At 40.7% G+C, this 19,140-nt stretch overlaps 1 protein-coding gene across 2 annotated transcripts in view; it reads right to left on the bottom strand.

Moving 5' to 3' along the window:
* The window catches only part of DDX60 (DExD/H-box helicase 60), an 83,106-nt gene that overhangs the window by 31,036 nt on the left and 32,930 nt on the right, over positions 1–19,140 (bottom strand). For both annotated transcript variants that reach the window (XM_075930185.2, XM_089777934.1), the window contains 7 exons: positions 17,434–17,680; positions 14,519–14,685; positions 11,155–11,316; positions 9,100–9,249; positions 6,385–6,504; positions 5,145–5,240; positions 450–565 (listed from right to left, as the gene is read on the bottom strand). In XM_075930185.2, the coding sequence (XP_075786300.2) occupies positions 450–565; positions 5,145–5,240; positions 6,385–6,504; positions 9,100–9,249; positions 11,155–11,316; positions 14,519–14,685; positions 17,434–17,680 (1,058 nt within the window). The remainder of the gene's footprint in view (positions 1–449; positions 566–5,144; positions 5,241–6,384; positions 6,505–9,099; positions 9,250–11,154; positions 11,317–14,518; positions 14,686–17,433; positions 17,681–19,140) is intronic.

Here is a 19,140-nt window from a genome sequence, read left to right as displayed (position 1 = left end):
TCCAGCCTGGCCAGCCCCTCTCTGCAGTTAACAGGTTAATTTTTTAAATAAGATTTTACCCTAATGGTCAGCAGTGTAGATTCAGTCTCCCTTGACCCAGATGGACCTCTTTACATGGTTTATTCATTAGGTTCAACAATTAGCCCTTTAATAAGTGCAAGTCACCCAAATCTTCCCCTCCCATAACAGAACCCACAGAATGTGGAAAGTTACTTCAGAAAATACATCCAGTGAACTGTGCAAAACTCCATTATATTCTGGTGAAAAATGTTGTGGGAATTCAGAGATGGCAGGGTATGCAGCCCAAGATCATGTAAAATGGTAGATAGTATGGTAAGGCCCTAAAGATTTATGTTCAAAATACACAAATTTTGTTAAAAATTAAAGAAATTCAAATCAAATAAGATAACTCATTTTGCACTTTCAAGAAAATAAAGTTTTATATTTACTCAGTAAGATGTTTTGGATTGCTGATAGTTGCAGAGAGAGCCAAAAATGGACATCGAATCACAACTAGAAGGTGCTCCCAAACTTCTGCTCCAATTTCACCACCAAGACAATGGACCTGTTATTGGACAGGATATTCACTTTTTAGTATAGATATTTGACATTAAAGTAAAGATTTAATGTTTTACTTTTTATACTATGCAGTACATTTACGATATTTTCCTCATTGTCCTGTCAACTTTCCAATGTCTAACAAAGTAAATTAGACTCCTCCAGCCTACAGCTGGAGAAACAGAAATATATTGCACTTCCTTAAAGTTCTTCAAAGTAAATACTGTTTAGAGAAAGGGTGTCATGCTGGCAGACAAGGCCAGATCCGGCCCACGGACCAGTTTGCTTGCGCATTATTATAGATCAAAGAGAGAAATATATACATGCATATTCAGATGTTTAAACTTCATGAAAACCAGTATAAAGTTACTTGTATTGTTTTCACTAGCCTGTTCCTGTTATAATGTAACGGCAAACATTTACGTGTTATAAATCCTGTGACTAAATAGCCCATCAAAGATATCTTGTGAAATGATAATGAAGGACGTAAGGTCTTTAACAGAAGAGGCTAATTCCAAAGCCAATGGCCACAGTGGTGATTTATGACCAGAGACTCAGTGGATTCCTCGCTCACGGTTATCAAAGAAAAAAGCCCATGTGGGCAGAGACACTGTCAGCTCGCTTTCTATGTGAACATATTATAAATCTGGATTTAAAGAAGGCTCCTTTACAAATTGTCTGGATTCTAAAAAGGCAGAATAAATGAGAAGACAAAGATTAGGGTAGGGGACTGGAGTCAACGACCTCCTCAGATCCCTTCCAGTTCTGGTGCTCTATGATCCCCAGAGCCTTGAGAAGCTTTTTGGAAACTTGCAGATCATTGCATCTCTGCTACAATTTGCACTGACAAACTATGACTCACCTGCTAATATATTTTCCCTGCTTTGACCTCTCAAAAAAATCTCATTTCCTTTTTTTAGCTAATAAACATGTAGTTAATTTGCTATGGAATTGGCTGCCAGCATTGTCTTTGGTGTAAGATATGGACTACCAACTAATTTGGGGTAAATGACTAAGGGCTTGTCTATACTTACTGAAGGATCAATGCACAGACAGTCTTCTAGGAAAGACCCACTAAATCAAACATTGAGGGCACCCCCCCATCAACGGTGTACTCCTTGCAGTTGCAGTTGTGAGGAGCAAGTGAAGGTGATTGGAGAGGTTTTCCCATCAATCTCCCACTGTGAGACTGCCCCAGAAAATCTATGTAATTGTCATAGCTAGAATTGCATATCTTACATTGATTTTTGCCACAAGTGTAGAGTTGGCCTAGGAGAAACCCGATGTGGTGGGATGTTTGGTTTAAGAGATCATTATCACAAATTTGTCGGGGTGGCAAGATAGAGTTTAAGAGAATTATGTCTCACACTGGTAAGATTGGTCTAGTGATCCAGGAGTTCACATTTGTTACTGATTTAGTGAACTCTGATTATAGAGCAATCACCTATTTGGTCTGCCCTTGTTTTCTGACACTCTACCCCAGTGGTGGGCAATCTGTAGCACAAGGGCCACATGCACTGCCCATGAGATATTTATTTACTGTTGCACCCGCACAGGGTTGCTAGATTCTGCTGATTTTCATCCACATAGGTTTTTTCCTACCAGTGTTACAAAAGTGGCATGCACTTAAAGCAAGGGCATGTGAAATGAGGAGCATGCTGATTGCACACAACTTTGTGAGAGCCGTGCACTCCCTCTGCATCCAATCAAAGTGCTGCTACAATTCAATCAGCACACCCCGCAAATTCTAGGTACACAAGCACAGTTAGCAAAATGTGGCCAGACAGCCCGACCCCATATCATCCATCTTATTTGCCTCTCTGAAGCACAGGGCAGAAAAGGAGCAATAAAATCAGCATAGTCTATGCTGGCTCATCTGATCCTGAGAAGCTGAAACACAGATATGTGGATAGAGAGCAGCTAAGTCAATAAGCTGGCCTCGAGGCTGCGGCTGGCACCTATGTTGATTCGAACATACACAGTCCCAGGAAGAAGAATTTCCCACTGAGAAAACAATGTCCAGTACTTCAAAATTTAATCACCTCAAATCTCTCTTACAAGTGTAAATTAAGTTCACAACTCCCTTGTAAGAACTGGTCTCACAGCAGACAGACCAGCATCAATTGGCATGACAGATAAGAAAGAGAAAATACGTGACCCCATGGGTATAAAAGATGGGCCCAGCACACACTCACTTTGAGTGTCATTCTACCCTCTACCTGCTGGTCGGGTTAGGTGTTTGACCTCCCGAGGTTCTATGGGGACGCCCACCTCGTATTTTCGTCTTTCCTAGGAATTGAGGGACCGGCCCTGGCCTGACATGCTGGAGTCGAGAGGCACAGAAGGGGGTAAAAATGGTACCTGGATGTGGTCCTCTGTCTTAAGTGTACACATAGCAAGAGTAAGCTGTTACTTGGTACCATTATTTCTATTTTTCTATCTTTATCTTCTTTGTAACCATTTTAAGACCTATATTTTGCTAATAGTTAAGAAATAGAACAATAGCCATTGCAACCATATGATTTATAAGCTTCCTCAATAAACCTGTAACTGTTTAAGCTTTAACCTGACTCCTTCAGTTGCTGTAATAGAACCAAGCACAATTTAAAAGAACTTCAGCCGGTCATAAGGGGACAGATATAGGGAGAGCTTGGGCGTTTGGATTTGTGTCACACCCAGGTGGCAAAATTCAGTTGGGGCGCTTCTCAGTCTCCCCGAGGCTGCCCGCTGCGAAGGAATTATGAAATTCTAGCAGCTGAAATCTGAAGCGTAATAAGCTCTCCCTGTACACTTATTGGGGCACTCGTCAACCTCTTCCAGGTTGCCCGCTGCAAGGGACCCCGGTCTCAGCAGTTAAAGTCTCGAGTGTATAGTATACACACACACACCACTAACTGCCCTGACCGTCGGCTGACACAAAACTACCCTATCCCCAGCATGACAATCCCACTGACATGAAGGAGGTCCACTCATTCAGCCCACTCACTGACCTGGTTGCCCCTTACTGCTCTACCCTGATGTAGACACTCCTGGTTGTGAGCCATTCTAGACCAGCGATTCTCAAACTTTTTGGGCTCAGGAGCCTTTTACATGCGTAAAAATTTGTGCGGAGCCCCAGCGGTCCACTGATTGTATGTGTTGTACCTATTGATGTTTACAGTTTGTCAACCTCACAGAGCCCTGGAGATGTCTCACAGAGCCCTGGGGCTCCGTGGAGCACAGTTTGAGAAACACTGTTCTAGACAGTAAGGCTATGTCTAGACTACAGGTGTTTTTCGAAAAAAAGTGGCCTTTTTTTAAAAAAAAACTTCACGTGTGTCTAACTGCTGTCGCGTTCTTTCGAAATTAAATCGAAAGAACACGGCAGTTTTTTCGACAGCAGTAAACCTGCTTTTACGAGGAAGAACACCTTTTTTAAAAAGAGCTCTTTTGAAAAAAGGTGTTCTTGAACGCAAACAGGGCTTTTTCAAAAGAGAGCATCCAGATTGCCTGGGTGCTGTCTTTCAAAAAAGCAGGTCGCTTTTTCGAAAGACTTGGGGCTGTCTAGATGATCTCTTTTGAAAGAAGCTTGTAGTCTTGATGTACCCTAAGACAGACTGTGTTCCTGATTTCCCTGTGAGTAGAACCATAGTGCATGTGAAAGAAGGTACAGTTTGGACCACCCTGGTCCAGCATCCTCAGGACCTGACAGGTCCCAAACAAGAGAATCTGCCAGACCAGGAAAGGTCTCCTGCCACTGGCCCCCAAGCCCATCACCTGCTTCTGGCAGGCTGTCCCAGCGGGCAACCCTGCTTCGCCCTCCCTCCCCCAATCTGGAAAGCTGCTTCCCCAGCTACTGCTGGCTCCCTGGGCAGCACAGCTCCTGTCATGGGGTTTTGTTCCTGTGCAGCCGGGAGCAGCTGCGGGGCGGGGGCTCTGATCCCAGCCCTGAGCAGCCCCAGCCCTGGTCCCATGCAACCAGGGGAAACCGCAGAGCTCCAGCCCCAACCCTATACAGCCAGGAGAAGCTGCAGGGCTATGGCCCTGGCTCCAACCCCACACTTCTTGCATCAGCCCCACGCTCCATGGGGTTGCTGGAGGCTGCTCCAGGGCTCTGGCCCTGCTCCCATTCTGCCCCCAGCCAGGCTGCCCACCCTGATGTCTTGCCTGGCTGGCCCTTCTGCCCTTAGGGTCCCAGGCTCTCTACTCTCTGCTCTCTGCATCTGATGTTGCCAGACCAGAGAGTGACAGATTTGTAGGTACAACCTGTAGCTCAATATTTTACTTACAACATCTCTCATATCTGGAATCACAAATAGCATTTGTTTAAGACATGGAGAGAAACAAATTTCTGTGGTTCAGACTAGCAGAGAATTGCCATACTGACATTAACAGGAAACTTTTAAAAAGTGAGTGCGGGTGATAGTACCCAAAGTAAAAGCTTCATAGACACCTGACCAAGTGCCCCTGAGAGAGGGAGTGGAGCTTCTTTAAAAAGAGATAGAATATGTGCATATAAACTTGCCAAACTCACTTAGCTCCTGACATTTTAATTAAATGTTCTTTAATAATCCCAATAGAGGAAAAGAAGGATAGTTCAAATCTACCTCATCAAATATAACATATCTGATCCTGTTGGCCCATTGCTGGCGGTGAGGTGACAGCAGCAGGATTTCTAAGCACTGGGGCACGGTCACTAGTACCTGAAAAAACATTTGCAGCCCATTAGTTTGAAACCTGCTGACAGATGACTTTGTTATAAAACATAGTTTTAATAACACAAATAAACATTTTAATTTTCATTTATAACAGCTAGGGCGCTGAATCACCAAAGGTGCAGAAGTTGATTATGTCCCAGATAAGCATCCAAAATTTCAGATAATCTAAATATTAGCTAAACAATTATAAACCCTATCACTTTCCTCATATGTTCTGTGACCCAACCGTCTCTAAAAAGCACCAGACTGCAGAGTACATGATTCCATAGCACAGACTCCTATTCTTGCACATTATATTCATCTTCTCTGTTAAGAAACAAAATTAAATTACGCTTTTGCTCCAGGAATGAATTACTATGTTTAGAAAGTAAGCTAATCTGGTGATGATACTTAATACCCTTTTGTTTAAAGTGTGAGATGTACATTTACATCAGAAAATAGTTCAAGATCCCAGAGTCTGTAGTTGGTAGCAGCAGCTCCAGAGACAGCCAAAGAAGAGACAGCTGTAGTGAAGGGAGGAGGTAAAATGGGGTTCTGCTCCCTTTTCCTCTCCCCTCTTCCCCAGCATCTTCCTAGATCCAGAACTGTGCAAGGCAGACACCCACCTCCTTTTTTGAGAAACTAAGGCCCAGATGCTGCTTTCTCTTTCCCCGGCCATGTGGCTTTGAGGAGTAAATCGCAGAGAAGAATGCATCAGAGGCTCCAGTTGGTAGGAGCAGCTGCAGAAATAGCAGTGCTAAATTAAGCTGCTTATTGGCCATACTACTTGCAAGAGAGATGAAACTCTTTTCAGGGGTGGTTTTCAAGATTGTTAACTTGAATGCATATTGTTACCCACTCAGCTAGAAAACTGTCAAGTAAACAAACCAGTTTGTGGTTCACACAAGATCTATCGTTTCCATTGGAACGTCGTGTAAAATGAATTGAAATTCAAACATCAGGAAAGATCTGTCCATGAAGATTTCTACAATATTAGATTTTTCTTCTATTATGTTGTGATTTCTTTGGAAGTTCATAGTTTAAAAAATAGTACCACGATGAACTTTCTGCGGTGCAGGCTGCCAGAATTTCAAACTTTATTTAAATAAAAATATGTATCAAAATAACAAATCAGAAATAATAGGTGTACCTGACAGTTCAGAGCATCATGGCGGTAATCTCTCGTGAAGACCCCACATACTACCAAGCCATCAGGCAGTGTCTTGTTAAATCGATTATACACAGTTGCCCACACTTGGTTAACAAGAGCCTGATTATTAAAGAAAGCAACACATCAGTAACACATTAATAAAATTCAGATAGTAAGAAAATATAAACTATAAACAGCCCAAAACACCATTATATTACTCCAATTTACCAATAAATACATTAAAGTGAGCCCTGCATACAAATTACAGTGAATATTTAACAGAGTGAGACAAAGTATGTGCTATAAATCTGCAGACATCATACAAAAATAGTGTTAGATATAAGGAAGATAACATCAGATAAGCTAAATTCTTACTTAGGCAAACCACTGTTTTTTCAGCATTGAATAGAAGCTTAAGGTTTTAACCCACTTGAACCAGATCCTCAGCAGATGTAAATCACTAAGGGTACCTCTACATAACAGTGCTAAAGCCTAAATAAGCTACAGAACTTGAGCTATGTCAATTGCATAGCTTAATTTGAAATAGCTTATTTTGTCTTTTAGCCCTGTTTACACAGCAGGAAGTCTGAGAAAGAGAACTCTTCCTCCACCTTCTCTTACGCCTCAAAAAATGAGGGTTACAGGAGTCGGAGTAAGAAGCCTTCCAGCTCGACATTATTTTGACATTATGTCAAAAAAACTGCATGTACTGTAATAGAGAAGCAGACCGTGGGTATGTCTACACTACAACGTTAATTCGAACTAACTTAGTTCGAATTAGTTAATTAGAACTAAGCTAATTCGAACTAACGGATCCAGACTAAAAAACTAGTTTGAATTAGCATTTTGCTAATTCGAACTAGCATGTCCACAGTAAGTGGACCCTGAACCGGGCTTAAGGATGGCCGGAAGCAGTGCCGGCAGGGCATCAGAGGAGAACTTAGAGCATGGAGATGCTTTCTCAGGCTAGCCTAGGGCTGTGCTTAAAGGGTCCCGACCCCCACCCCGGACAGACACTTCTCAGGGGTGCCCCGCTTGCAAAGCAGTCCTGGCTGGAGTGCCCGGACTACCCACACTGGGCACATCACACCACTTGGCCATCAGCCCAGCTGCACTTGCCGCAGGCTGCCATCTGGGGAGAGAGGGCAATTGGGGGGCTGCAGGAGAGCTTCCACCCCCAGAAGCCCGCAGAGCCAGCCCAGTCCTCCCCATCGGGGGCTCGTACCCCATTCCTCCCTCACCTCCTTCCACTTACCCTTCCTGATGTACAAAATAAAGATAACGTGTCTTCCAAAATGGAATCTGTCTTTATTGAACAAAACTGGGGGAGACTGGGAAAAGGAGGTGGGAGAGGGGAAGAGAGAGGCTGGGAGAGGGGAGGGCAACTAAAATGATCAGGGGTTGGGAACAGGTCCCATATGAAGAGAGGCTAAAAAGACTGGGACTTTTCAGCTTAGAAAAGAGGAGACGGGGGGGACAGGATAGAGGTCTCTAAAAGCATGAGTGGGGTGGAGAGGGTGCATACAGAAAAGTTCTTCATTAGTTCCCATAAAGAAGGACTAGAGGACACCAAAGGAAAGGAATGGGTAGCAGACTTCAAACTAGTAAGAGAAAGTTGTTCTTTACAAAGCAAATAGGTAACCTGTGGAACTCCTTGCTGCAGGAGGCTGTGAAGGCTACAACTAGAACAGAGTTTAAAGGGAAATGAGATCAAGTCATGGAGGCTAGGTCCATGGAGTGGTATTAGCCAGGGGTAGGAGTGGTGTCTCTGCCCAAGGTTTGTGGAAGGCTGGAGAGGGATGGCACGAGACAAATGGCTTGGTCACTGTCTTCGGTCCATCCCCTTTAGGGTCCCTAGGGTTGGCCGCTGTCGGCAGACAGGCTACTGGGCTAGATGGACCTTTGGTCTGACCCAGGATGGCCATTGTAAGCTCAGGGCTCAGGGTCAGGGGTCTCAGTGGACCCCCTTGATTCTCTTGCACACCTGCTCCTGGGTGGCCAGGCTGGCAGCTCTCCTGCCCTAGCCGGCCACTTTCCTGTGCCTAGTGCGGAGATGTCCGCACTAGCCCAGGCGGTGCCCGCCTCTTGCGGTCCTGGGCAAGCTCCTGGGAGCCGCCAGCCTGGTCCCGGGAAGAGGGGGAGGGCTGGGGGGCATCGGGTGGGTGGTTCGATCCGTGCCAGGTGCAGGGTCTGCTGGCTGGGTGCTGGCAGGCTTGCACCTGGCACGGGCACCGTAGCCAGCCCGTGCCCCTTTAAGGGGTCCGGAGCCAGGAGTGGGGCAGAAGAGTTTCCCTGGCGTTGGCCAGAGTGGCCACCAGGGAAACCTGGGGAGGGCTAGCCTCCCACTAGTTCGAATTAAGGGGCTACACACCCCTTAATTCGAACTAGCTAGTTCGAACTAGGCTTAATCCTCGTAAAATGAGGTTTACCTAATTCGAACTAAGCGCTCTGCTAGTTTGAATTAAGTTCGAACTAGCGGAGCGCTAGTGTAGCGCCTATCAAAGTTAGTTCGAACTAACATCCATTAGTTCGAACTAACTCTGTAGTGTAGACATACCCTATGTTATTTCGGAATAACGTCAATTATTCCAAAATAACACTGCTGTGTAGATGTGCCCTAACTGGGGTTTTGAGGATTTGGTAGAAATATGTTTTTTTTTTATTGAAATATGGTAAATACTTTTCATTAAACTATGCTATCTACTCAAGCCATACCTTTGTTGGAGCAACATACACAACCACCCCTTCATTACTTTCTTTCAAGATTTTCTCCATACAGTAGTAAGAGGCATATGTCTTCCCTGATGAGGTAGGGGCTACAATCACTGCAGATTCATTGTTATCTACAATGTCAAGAAGGTCTCGCTGCAGATAGAGAGTGACATGAATTGTATGTCAAGACGATATCTTTTTTTACACAATTCAAGACATTATGATTCAATTAAACCCATTTTGGTTCACCAGCACACAGTCAGCTTTTCTTTTTACAACTGCATTATTCTATGTAGCCCTGCTATTGAAAAAACATGTTTAACTCCAGTGCCTTTTCCCCTACAGCCATGCTTTCACACAGACCCCTTTCTCATCTCATCCCCTTTCTCCTGAGAAAACTCCATGTTCTCCATACCCAAAGAGACTTGTGGAGAAATAATAGAGTAAGAGCTAGAATTAGAGCAAGGAGCATGTCGTCATGTTCTGCTAGCTCAGTACTTCTTAGTAGTGGACCTTCTTTGGGTGCATAGAGAGTCTGGTGAAAAGTTGAAGTAGCATACTTGTGACTTCCCCTTCAGAAGGTGGCGAGGAGTCCTGTGGCACCTTATAGACTAACTGAAGTGTTGGAGCATAAGCTTTCATGGGCAAAGACCCACTTCGTCAGATGCATGACACAGTGAGTCTTTGCCCACAAAAGTTTATGTTCCAACACTTCAGTTAGTCTATAAGGTGCCACAGGACTCCTCGCCGCTTTTGCAGATTCAGACTAACACGGCTACCCCTCTGATACTTGACACCTTCAGAAAATGAGATTCTGGAATGTCAGTCTCAGATGGCCTGTGGTTCCAAAAGGTGAGGCTTCTTGGCCTTATTATTGATTGTTATCGGGTATGAAGTTTACTTGCTCTGCCTTGTGCCACCTTCCTCAAAAGCCTTTGAAAAATCAGATGCAAAGCTGACTTTGGAGCCATCCAGCTCAGTCCAGTCAAGTTTGAATTAGGTCATCATTACTTGCGAGGAGTCCTGTGGCACCTTACAGACTAACCAAAGTGTTGGAGCATAAGCTTTTGTGGGCAAAGACCCACTTCGTCAGATGCATGACGAAGTGAGTCTTTGCCCACGAAAGCTTATGCTCTAACACTTCAGTTAGTCTATAAGGTGCCACAGGACTCCTCACCGCATTTGCAGATTCAGACTAACACGGCTACCTCTCTGATACTCGTCATCATTACTGAGCATCAACTTGGAAAAAAATCCCACAAAAGTCAGCAGTTTAAAAAATATTATTTATTTTCCATAGCATAGAAACTGTTATGACTAACAATTTTTATGCTATGGAAAATAAATAATATTAACATTAAACATCTAGACAAAAACTAATATAATGTATGGTATAATATAATAATAAAAATAATATTAACATTAAACATCCTGCCATATAAAACCACTTGAATGGAAGCTGATGTGTTCTTATCTGGGTCAAAATTTTTAAGACTCTGTCACCAGTTTATGGAAAATTCAGTGTAAAATTCTCATATAATAAAATGCAGTCACAAAAAAAGGAGGCAAACAATGGCAACATTCATTCATCAGCAAATCAAAAATAAATTCAGACTTATGATAAATTTAATCATTTCTACCTTCTCTTCGACTTACCTACAAACAGACAAGTGTACTTTTATTTTCCTTGCAGACAAGGCAATTACAATAAACCTTGCTTTTCTAGAATTGGACAAGAGATTAGACAGTTTATTCTGAAATCTAAATCTGGATTTTTAAAAAATCCAGAGCTAATCAAGTAGAAAATCATTTAAAATGTGAAAATCTATACTTTATAGAAGGTCTGACTATATATATATATATTCTCTTCACACAACCTTCACACACAGTGTAGGTGAAACTGGAGGTCCCTAAAAATTAAGTTCACAAATCTGCTTTTCAAAGAGGCTGTGAACATTTTTTTGATGTGGTGCTGTACAATTTTCTGTTATAGTTCAATGTTTGCTTTTCTGACAAGGATTACCCATAAAAACAGTAAGTCAGATTTCATAGTATTACCTGCCATGTATCTGGAATAAAATGCTGGACCCTGGGATCTCGATCTGTTCTCTCGTCTCGTAATAGGCAATGACCCATGTACTGTAGCTGAAACCGAGCTGCTCCCATGCCAACAGCATACTTAGAAATCTTTGCCTTCTCTTTTCTGTCATCCTCTGAAATCTGTAAATATTCAAAATTTTAACACAGCTTGTTTGTTTCTATTAATGATTAATTAATCTTTCACTCCTTAAAGACGCAATAATCTATCTAGGTCATTGCCTACAATAAAGAAAAGGATGTATATAAAATACGTTAGATTTTCTTGTTCTAGTTAAGCATCAAATTATTATGGTCTCACAGTACCAAGAAATTAAGAACTCTGAAGTTGATGGCAGGATCAGGACCTTACACAGTTGCATTAAGAAGCCTAGAAACTCTTGGACACTGTTTGATGTTGATGGTAATGAAGAGTTAAGGAGGTGATAAAAGTAGTGCTGAATGCAAGAGGCACCCAGTATCATACAGGATCAAGCCATTATTCAGACAAAGGCAATGAATGGGACAATAGCCTACATGCAGGAGTGATGTTATAGCTATTATAACATGGAACCAAAGATTCTAAATTTTGTTTGAAAGGTTTAACTTGTTTGTTATAAAATGCCCTCCTCCCCCTTCTTTCTTCTCCTTTCCTAGTCTTTAGTGTTATTACATAGGGTGTGTCTAGACTACCTAGTTTTGTCGACAAAAGTGGACTTTTGTCGACAAAACTATACCAGCGTCGACAGTACCGCTGAGTTCTGTCGACATAATGTCGACAGAACTCAGCAGTTTTGTCGACGCTGGTATACCTCATTTTACGAGGCATAACACCTTCTGTCAACAGAACTCTGTCGACAGAAGGTGTTATTGCCTGTAACATTGCGTCCAGACTATGGAGTTCTGTCGACAAAGCAGCTTGCTTTGTCGCCAGAACTCAATGTGTCTGGACGCTCTTTGTCGACGGAAGTTTTGTCGACAGTATCTGTCGACAAAACTTCCGTCGACAAAACGCGGTAGTCTAGACGTACCCATAGGGAGTCAGTAGCAAGTCCTATATTTAAGTGGTCTACAATTTTGTTTTATAAAAGTTCTTGAGATCATTTCTTTGAGACTTTCTAACACCTCCATTGTTTGCAGTAGGCTTTCATATTATTATACAGTGGCTTATCTATCAAGCAGAAGTTTCTTTTTCTGCCCTTTAAGTTTGACAAATTTTGCTGACAGATTTTTAACATCTCCATTTCCCTTTTCTCATTTTTGTTCCTCAGGAAAATTGTGTAGCTCATAATAATTATAATAATTAAAGATGAACATTCTAGGATGAGGCAGCCACTAAAGCATGGTTGAAGTGCTGTTGGAGCTGTTGTAGGAGACGAATAGAGCCAGGCTTCACTCCTCCTTTCAGGTCTAGCATGTAACCCTCCTATATGCTATTTGGTAGAGGATGTAGGGGCAGAGGACAAAACAAACAAGCCCCTTAGTTCTAGCCCTTGACCCTTGTAGTCCATCCTTTTTGAAGGCAAGAAGTAAATCAAGAGCTTCCCCTACTCCTGGATAGAGAAGGAAATGGGAAAGAGAGAGTTATCAAACCAACGTCCATCCATGATCACTCTTGGACCTAGCAAACCAACTTCCCTCTGAGGCTATGTCTCACTGCAGCCTTTTGTTGGCAGAGACAATGCAAATGAAGTGCTCATTAGCATTTGTCATGCTGTCATTTGCATAATCTCTGCCGATGCTTTTTGCGGAAGAGGTTTTTACGCAAAAACAAGCAATGTAGATGGGGCCGTTTTGAGCAAAAAAAACCTTTTGAGCAAGATCCAATCCAAGCCCTATACCCCAAGCTGCCAAGGCAGATGCCTTATCCATTGTGCCACTGAAGGACCCACCCCACCTCCACCACTTTCAGGGGTCCCCTTATCCTTCCTACCTTCCAGTGTTGCCAGCTCTATCCCTCTCAAGCTGGTGTGGTGGCTGAGTCTACAAACTCTCAATCTCGGAGTCAGGTGTAGGGGGGAGTTACGCAAAAAAGGGGGGGTTGCACAAAATGGCCTCGTCTACACTGCTTGGTTTTGTGCAAAAATCTCTTCTGCAAAAAGCATTGGCAGAGAATATGCAAATGACAGTGTGAAAATGCTAATGAGTGCTTCATTTGTATTGTATCTGCTGACAAAAAGCTGCAGTATAGATGTAGCCTGAGATAACTGCCTTCTCCAACTGCCAACTAATGTTGTGATGCCTGTTGGTAGAGCCCTGAAGGGATACATTGGTATATACTGCCACATTTTCAGAAATGATCCACAGATGTGGATACCTATGGATATAAAGCAGATATGTGCTATTTGCAGAGTTCTAGATGCAACGTTTGTATCTACATTCACTTCCACAAAAATGAACCATGGGTTTATGCATCCACAGCCACAGATGTGGATACCTGAGGATATAAAGCAGATATCTGTGGATTTGCAGGGCTCTACCTGTAGGTTAAGTGGTAGAAATATTGTGTAATGATGAAAGTTCAGGTGTGAATTAATGCTGCACAATGATATGCTTCTTCCACTTGCACATAATAGAATTTGTCCTTACCATTTTCCAGTGTTGTCTTCAAGTCGTCATGGTCAAGTCTAAGTCAAGTCTAAAGTCACTACAGTTCAAGTCTCAAGTCGATTCTTAAGTCCCTAAAGTCACTTTCGAGTCAAGTCCCAAGTCAAATCTCAAGTCTTAATTTTAAAAATGTCAAGTCACTTTTGTACAAGCCATCAATATCAGCATTTTTGGACAATTTTTTCACCGAGTCGATTTAACAAAATTAGCGAGTCTCAAGTCACAAACAATGAACCCAAGTCAAGTCTCAAGTTGAGTCACCTAGGTGACTTAAATTAGACTCGAGTTCAAGTCGTGGGACTCGAGTCAACAACTGCTATTTTCTTTAAAAACACACTTAAGAAATGTTTTAAATAATCAAACTGTTAAAACAATGTTATGTAGGTGGCAAAAATCAAACGCTTGAAAGTTAGGAAATGACAGATTTACAGTTGCCTGTGCAATCATTATTTGGCCCTACTGTGCATATATATCACAATGCAGCTTTTACATTATCACATGTTTTACCATGAGCCTCTGCCTTACTCAGTTGCACAAAGTGTGCAAGGGTGCAGAAATAGGGGCAGTCATAAATCTGGTATTTCCTACATTTCAAGTACTTGACTTTGCAATCTAAATAGTATTTTTAATACAATTTTCTATGCTACTGTAAATATTCTGAAAAAATTATATGACCAAAACTACTGCAGAGATTAACTTACATGCATGTAGAATAGTAAAATTGTTATACAGACATTACCTGGGAAGAATCCAAAGTAGATGCTAAATTGTCAAATCCAAAGTATCTAAGGCATCTTACAATCTTTTGATAATCTGTCTTCTCCAATACATTTTTACATTTTTCCAGCAAGGAATGTGTTCTTTTCATTACTTCAACAGCTATATTTATATCTTTTACTCTCTTTCCTTAAAAAACAAAATATTGATAATCTCAATAAATTCAAAAATATTTTTGTTCTTTTGAGAAGTGACAGAACCCTCCATACAAGAGCCAAATAAGCATCACAGCTGCATGGGCTCTGTGCAAATGCGGGTCAGGAGGATGGTCTCAGATCTCAGGTTCTAGCTCAAACTCAAACATCAATGGTGCAATTTTTAGGCCTTCAGCCTAAGCCCTTCAACCTGAGTCAGCTGACCAAGGCCAGCCACGGGTGTGCTACAGCTTTTTTATTACAGTACAGTTGTACCCTATATGATCATAATTTGATGTCATAGACAAGTTCTCAAGATTTTCTTGGAGGCAAAAGAATGAAAATGACTAAGAAGCAGTCCTGGTAAGGGATACCTTTGCAGACAATTTATGATTTATTTTAATCCCAGGCTGTGTGGTGAGAGACACATTCAAAATAGTTCAACTCTATGGAGCTTCAGGACAAGCTACAAAGCCCACTTCTTTCCACATTTTTCTACACATATATATGTACTGATGGCTGAAGTCTGGGCATTGAGAATTGGGATCTATAGCTAGAATGTTTTCTTTTCTGGAGGATGAAAGAGGGACAGAAACTACATATTTTTGTTTGCATTACTTGGCTTGTATTTTGAATTTAAGGCAAAGTTGTCTAGAGCTCTGGATAGGAGCTTTTAAATTTTATGTATACATCAAAATGCACAAAATAAAAAATATACTCTGAAGCATTACACATTTGCCTCCTTTCATGGACAGTGCTTGTAGGTGGGAGTTTGGAATTTTTTTAAAAAATCCTTTTTTGTTTACACCTCATTACCATGTTAGAACATGTGTACTGCTCTAAAAATATATTTATCAGGTGTCCAGATCTTGTATTTAATCATAGGGGAATATAATGCTACAGTGTGTTTGGAGTTTATCCTCTACACCATGATATGGGAGAATAGAAGATGGAAAGTGGGAACAGGGTTTGATGTTACCATAAATATATGTTTTCCATGATGATCCTCTCAGAATTTTGGTATTCTTCTTTTGCTCCTGTCACTTACTAAACCATTGTTGCAAGCTCTCACAAACTGATCATGAAAATCCATGTTTGGGCCCTAGCTATATGTAGTTTCATAATGACATGAAAAGTTCTAGCCATCACACAGCTTTTAGTGTATATCTACAAAGCAGCATTATTTCGGAATAACTGACATTACTTTGAAATAACATAGTTACACAGCAAGCTGTTATTCCGAAATTATGTTGAGATGGAGGACTTCTTACTTCTACTAATGTAACCCTCATTTCAAAAGGAGTAAGGGAAGCGGAAGGAAGAGTGTTCTTCCTTTGACTTCCTTCTGTGTAGACAGTGCCAAAAGCCAGAGTAAGCTATTTCAACTTCAGCTACGGAATTGAAGTAGCTAAAGTTGCATATCTTAATTCTATTTTTGCCCTGCAGTGTGGACACGCCCTGAAAAAGCAAGCTGAGCAAGACTTTGATTAGTCTAATGAATGATAAGCTAAACTACAAACCCATAAACAATGAGTTCTAGACCCAGCTTTTTCCACTGAAAATTGTTTTGTACCTTCACAATCCATACTATGATCCATGGTTGGTGATTATCATTTATGCATTTCACAGGCAAAAGTAACAAAGATTGCACAAGGGCTTTTCAGAAAGACCTGAATCCAATTCACTACTATAACGGGGCCAAAGCTCTTCTTTGCAGCTGATTTTCCCTTTGATTCTCAGGCAATGGCATACGATATTCCAATTCATATGCCGTGAAATACTCTACCTTCTAACACAGATTTTGGATATATATATATAACTGTGAAATTCAGTCTTGCTCTACTTTGCGTAGAATTCCACAGACCTGATATGGTACACAGAACCTCAAAATGGATGCAATTTTTGTCATTATATGACTGGAAGCAGCAGCCAATTGGTGATCCTGTGCCCTCTGATACAAAACCAATTTAACAAAATCTGGAATGCCCTGATTATGGAAGACCATGGGTATGTCTACACTTGTACCCTCTTTCGAAATAGGGATGCAAATGAAGACATTCAAAATTGCAAATGAAGCCGGGATTTAAATATCCCATGCTTCATTTGCATATTCGCATTATGGCACTATTTCAAAATAGCACTATTTTGAAATAAAATGCTCTGTGTAGATGCGTTATTTCGAGAGAAAACCCTTCTCTCGGAATAATTGTTAAACCTCATTTTATGAGGAATAAGGGTTATTCTGAGAGAAGGGTTTTCTCTCGAAATAACACGTCTACACAGCGCATTTTATTTAGAAAAAAACACTATTTCAAAATAGCACTGTAATGCAAATATGCAAATGAAACGTGAGATATTTAAATCCCGGCTTCATTTGCAATTTCGAATGTCTTCATTTGCATCCCTATTTTGAAATAGGGTGCAGGTGTAGACATACCCCATTACAGTACACATAAGACACCAAAATGATGAGCTAAAATACCACATGGCAGATACATATTCCCTTCTCCATAGCCACACAAATCCCCTGAAAGATAGTCCAGATGCACACATTTCCTGTGCTAGAGGGTTACAGGCAGGCTTCTTGCACTCTCGTCCCCTGAATACTCACATCAGCTAGCCATGTACTCTTAAAACTAAAGCCCAATAACTTAAGATCGGCAAGTTTATTAGAATTTTCTTCTGAAGTATGAAAAGATGGCTGCTAACCCCTCCAAAAAGACCCAAATATGCTTTCACATACCTTGGTCTTTGCATTGTTCTAGCCACAGTTCAAAGCAAGTATTAAGTACTGTCATTTCTGCAGTACATTTCACAGAAGTGCTTTGACACTTCTTCAGAAAATCCTCTAGTTTACTTATTCCAGAGTTAAAATTCTCTTGTATTAGCTTTTCAATGGCAAGAGCATCCCATTGTTTCTGTTCTTTTCTTTCTTCTTCAGCTTTCATTCTTTTTTGGTTTTCCTCAATAATTATTTCTGCTTTAGTCTTCTGCCAATAAAATAAATATAATACATACATAAAACTTTACACTTTTATGAAATTTTAAAGAACAAATGCTAATGTATTACAAGTAATCTAATGCAACAAAGGTTGATGTGTGACTACCTTTAAGTAACTCACTGCTTAAAACTATTTATTAATCACTGTTCATCTGTAAATTGGCTTTTATATAAAACATCTTCAAAATAAATCAGTACTCAGTGGATTAATAGAAATTCCAATACTTTTTTTGGGGGCGGGGGGTTACTCAGTAGTTTTATCTGATGGACATTTTCTTCACATTATGGCACAACCCTGATTTTTAAAGTTATTTTAACAATTATACATGGGAAAACACTAGTATTTCAATTTCCATGAACACTAAATACAGTGCTTGATTCTAAGCTTTTTTGTAATTTATGTAGTCATTTATTTGTATTGCAAGCACCCAGAGGTCCTAATCCTGGGATTAGAACCATATTGTTCTAGGTAGTGTACATAGATTTACTATATATTTTAGAGAGTTTGTCTATTTATCTGTCTGTCTCTTTGATCAAGAATGCCTCCTAAACAGTAAGAGGTAGGACAACCAAATTCGGTATATAGCTTCCTCTTATCATATCTTAAATCAATGTAAGAGTTTGGTTGTTCCAGGAAAATTGGACATGCCTGGAAGGGGGATTGCTTCTCATAAAACCAAACAGAAAAGAAACAGAATCACCAAATCAAGTACAGTCCTCAAAATAGACGTAACTGAGTGAATGTTCAAAGAAACTGAACCACGATGAGCCAGAAAAATAGGATGAACCTGGAATATGATTGCTTTTCAATAAACCTTACAAAAAACAGATAAAACAGAAAAATTGGAGTTGTATGCTTTGGCACAGCTAAATTAATGCTTAAAAGGTTTGAAAACTAGCAGAAAATCTTATTGGAAACAAAATTGATTATAGCCCTTTTTTGTTAAAATATAACGAGTGATAAGAGTGTATAGGGATGAAGAAAAAATACACTTGATTGAAGAACAGAAAAATTGTAACCATTCCTTTTTTAAAGAAATCCAAAATAAAAATTAACTTTATAAAAATAACACTGTATTTTTGAAAAATACAATAATTTAAATAAAGTGTGTGCATTTCCCTTTTATTATTCAAAATCTCTCTCCCCTCCCCTTGAGTTAAGGACCCAAACAATGCTGGGTAAATCTGCTAGTATATTACAATAACGGATGGCCCCTGCCTGGAAAAATTGCAATTTAAGAGTGTTTCCATTGAAGGAAAGTGAATGCAATACTAACAGATCAGAAAAGTAGTATATTACACGTATTTTGCACAGGTGTGGATAATTACACAAGGTGCAAAGACCAATAAAAATCAGACCACGATTGCCGTATTTTAGCTGAAGAACACAGGATTAGGCCTATATAAAGTATTACTCAATGCAGAAATTGGAGATTCAGGCACTAAAGT

This window comes from Pelodiscus sinensis, chromosome 4, assembly GCF_052426305.1.
Source record: "Pelodiscus sinensis isolate ZL-2025 chromosome 4, ASM5242630v1, whole genome shotgun sequence".
Lineage (NCBI taxonomy): Eukaryota > Metazoa > Chordata > Testudines > Trionychidae > Pelodiscus > Pelodiscus sinensis.
The sequence above is the reverse complement of the archived record's forward strand: the minus strand, read 5'-3'. Positions and strand labels throughout refer to the sequence as shown.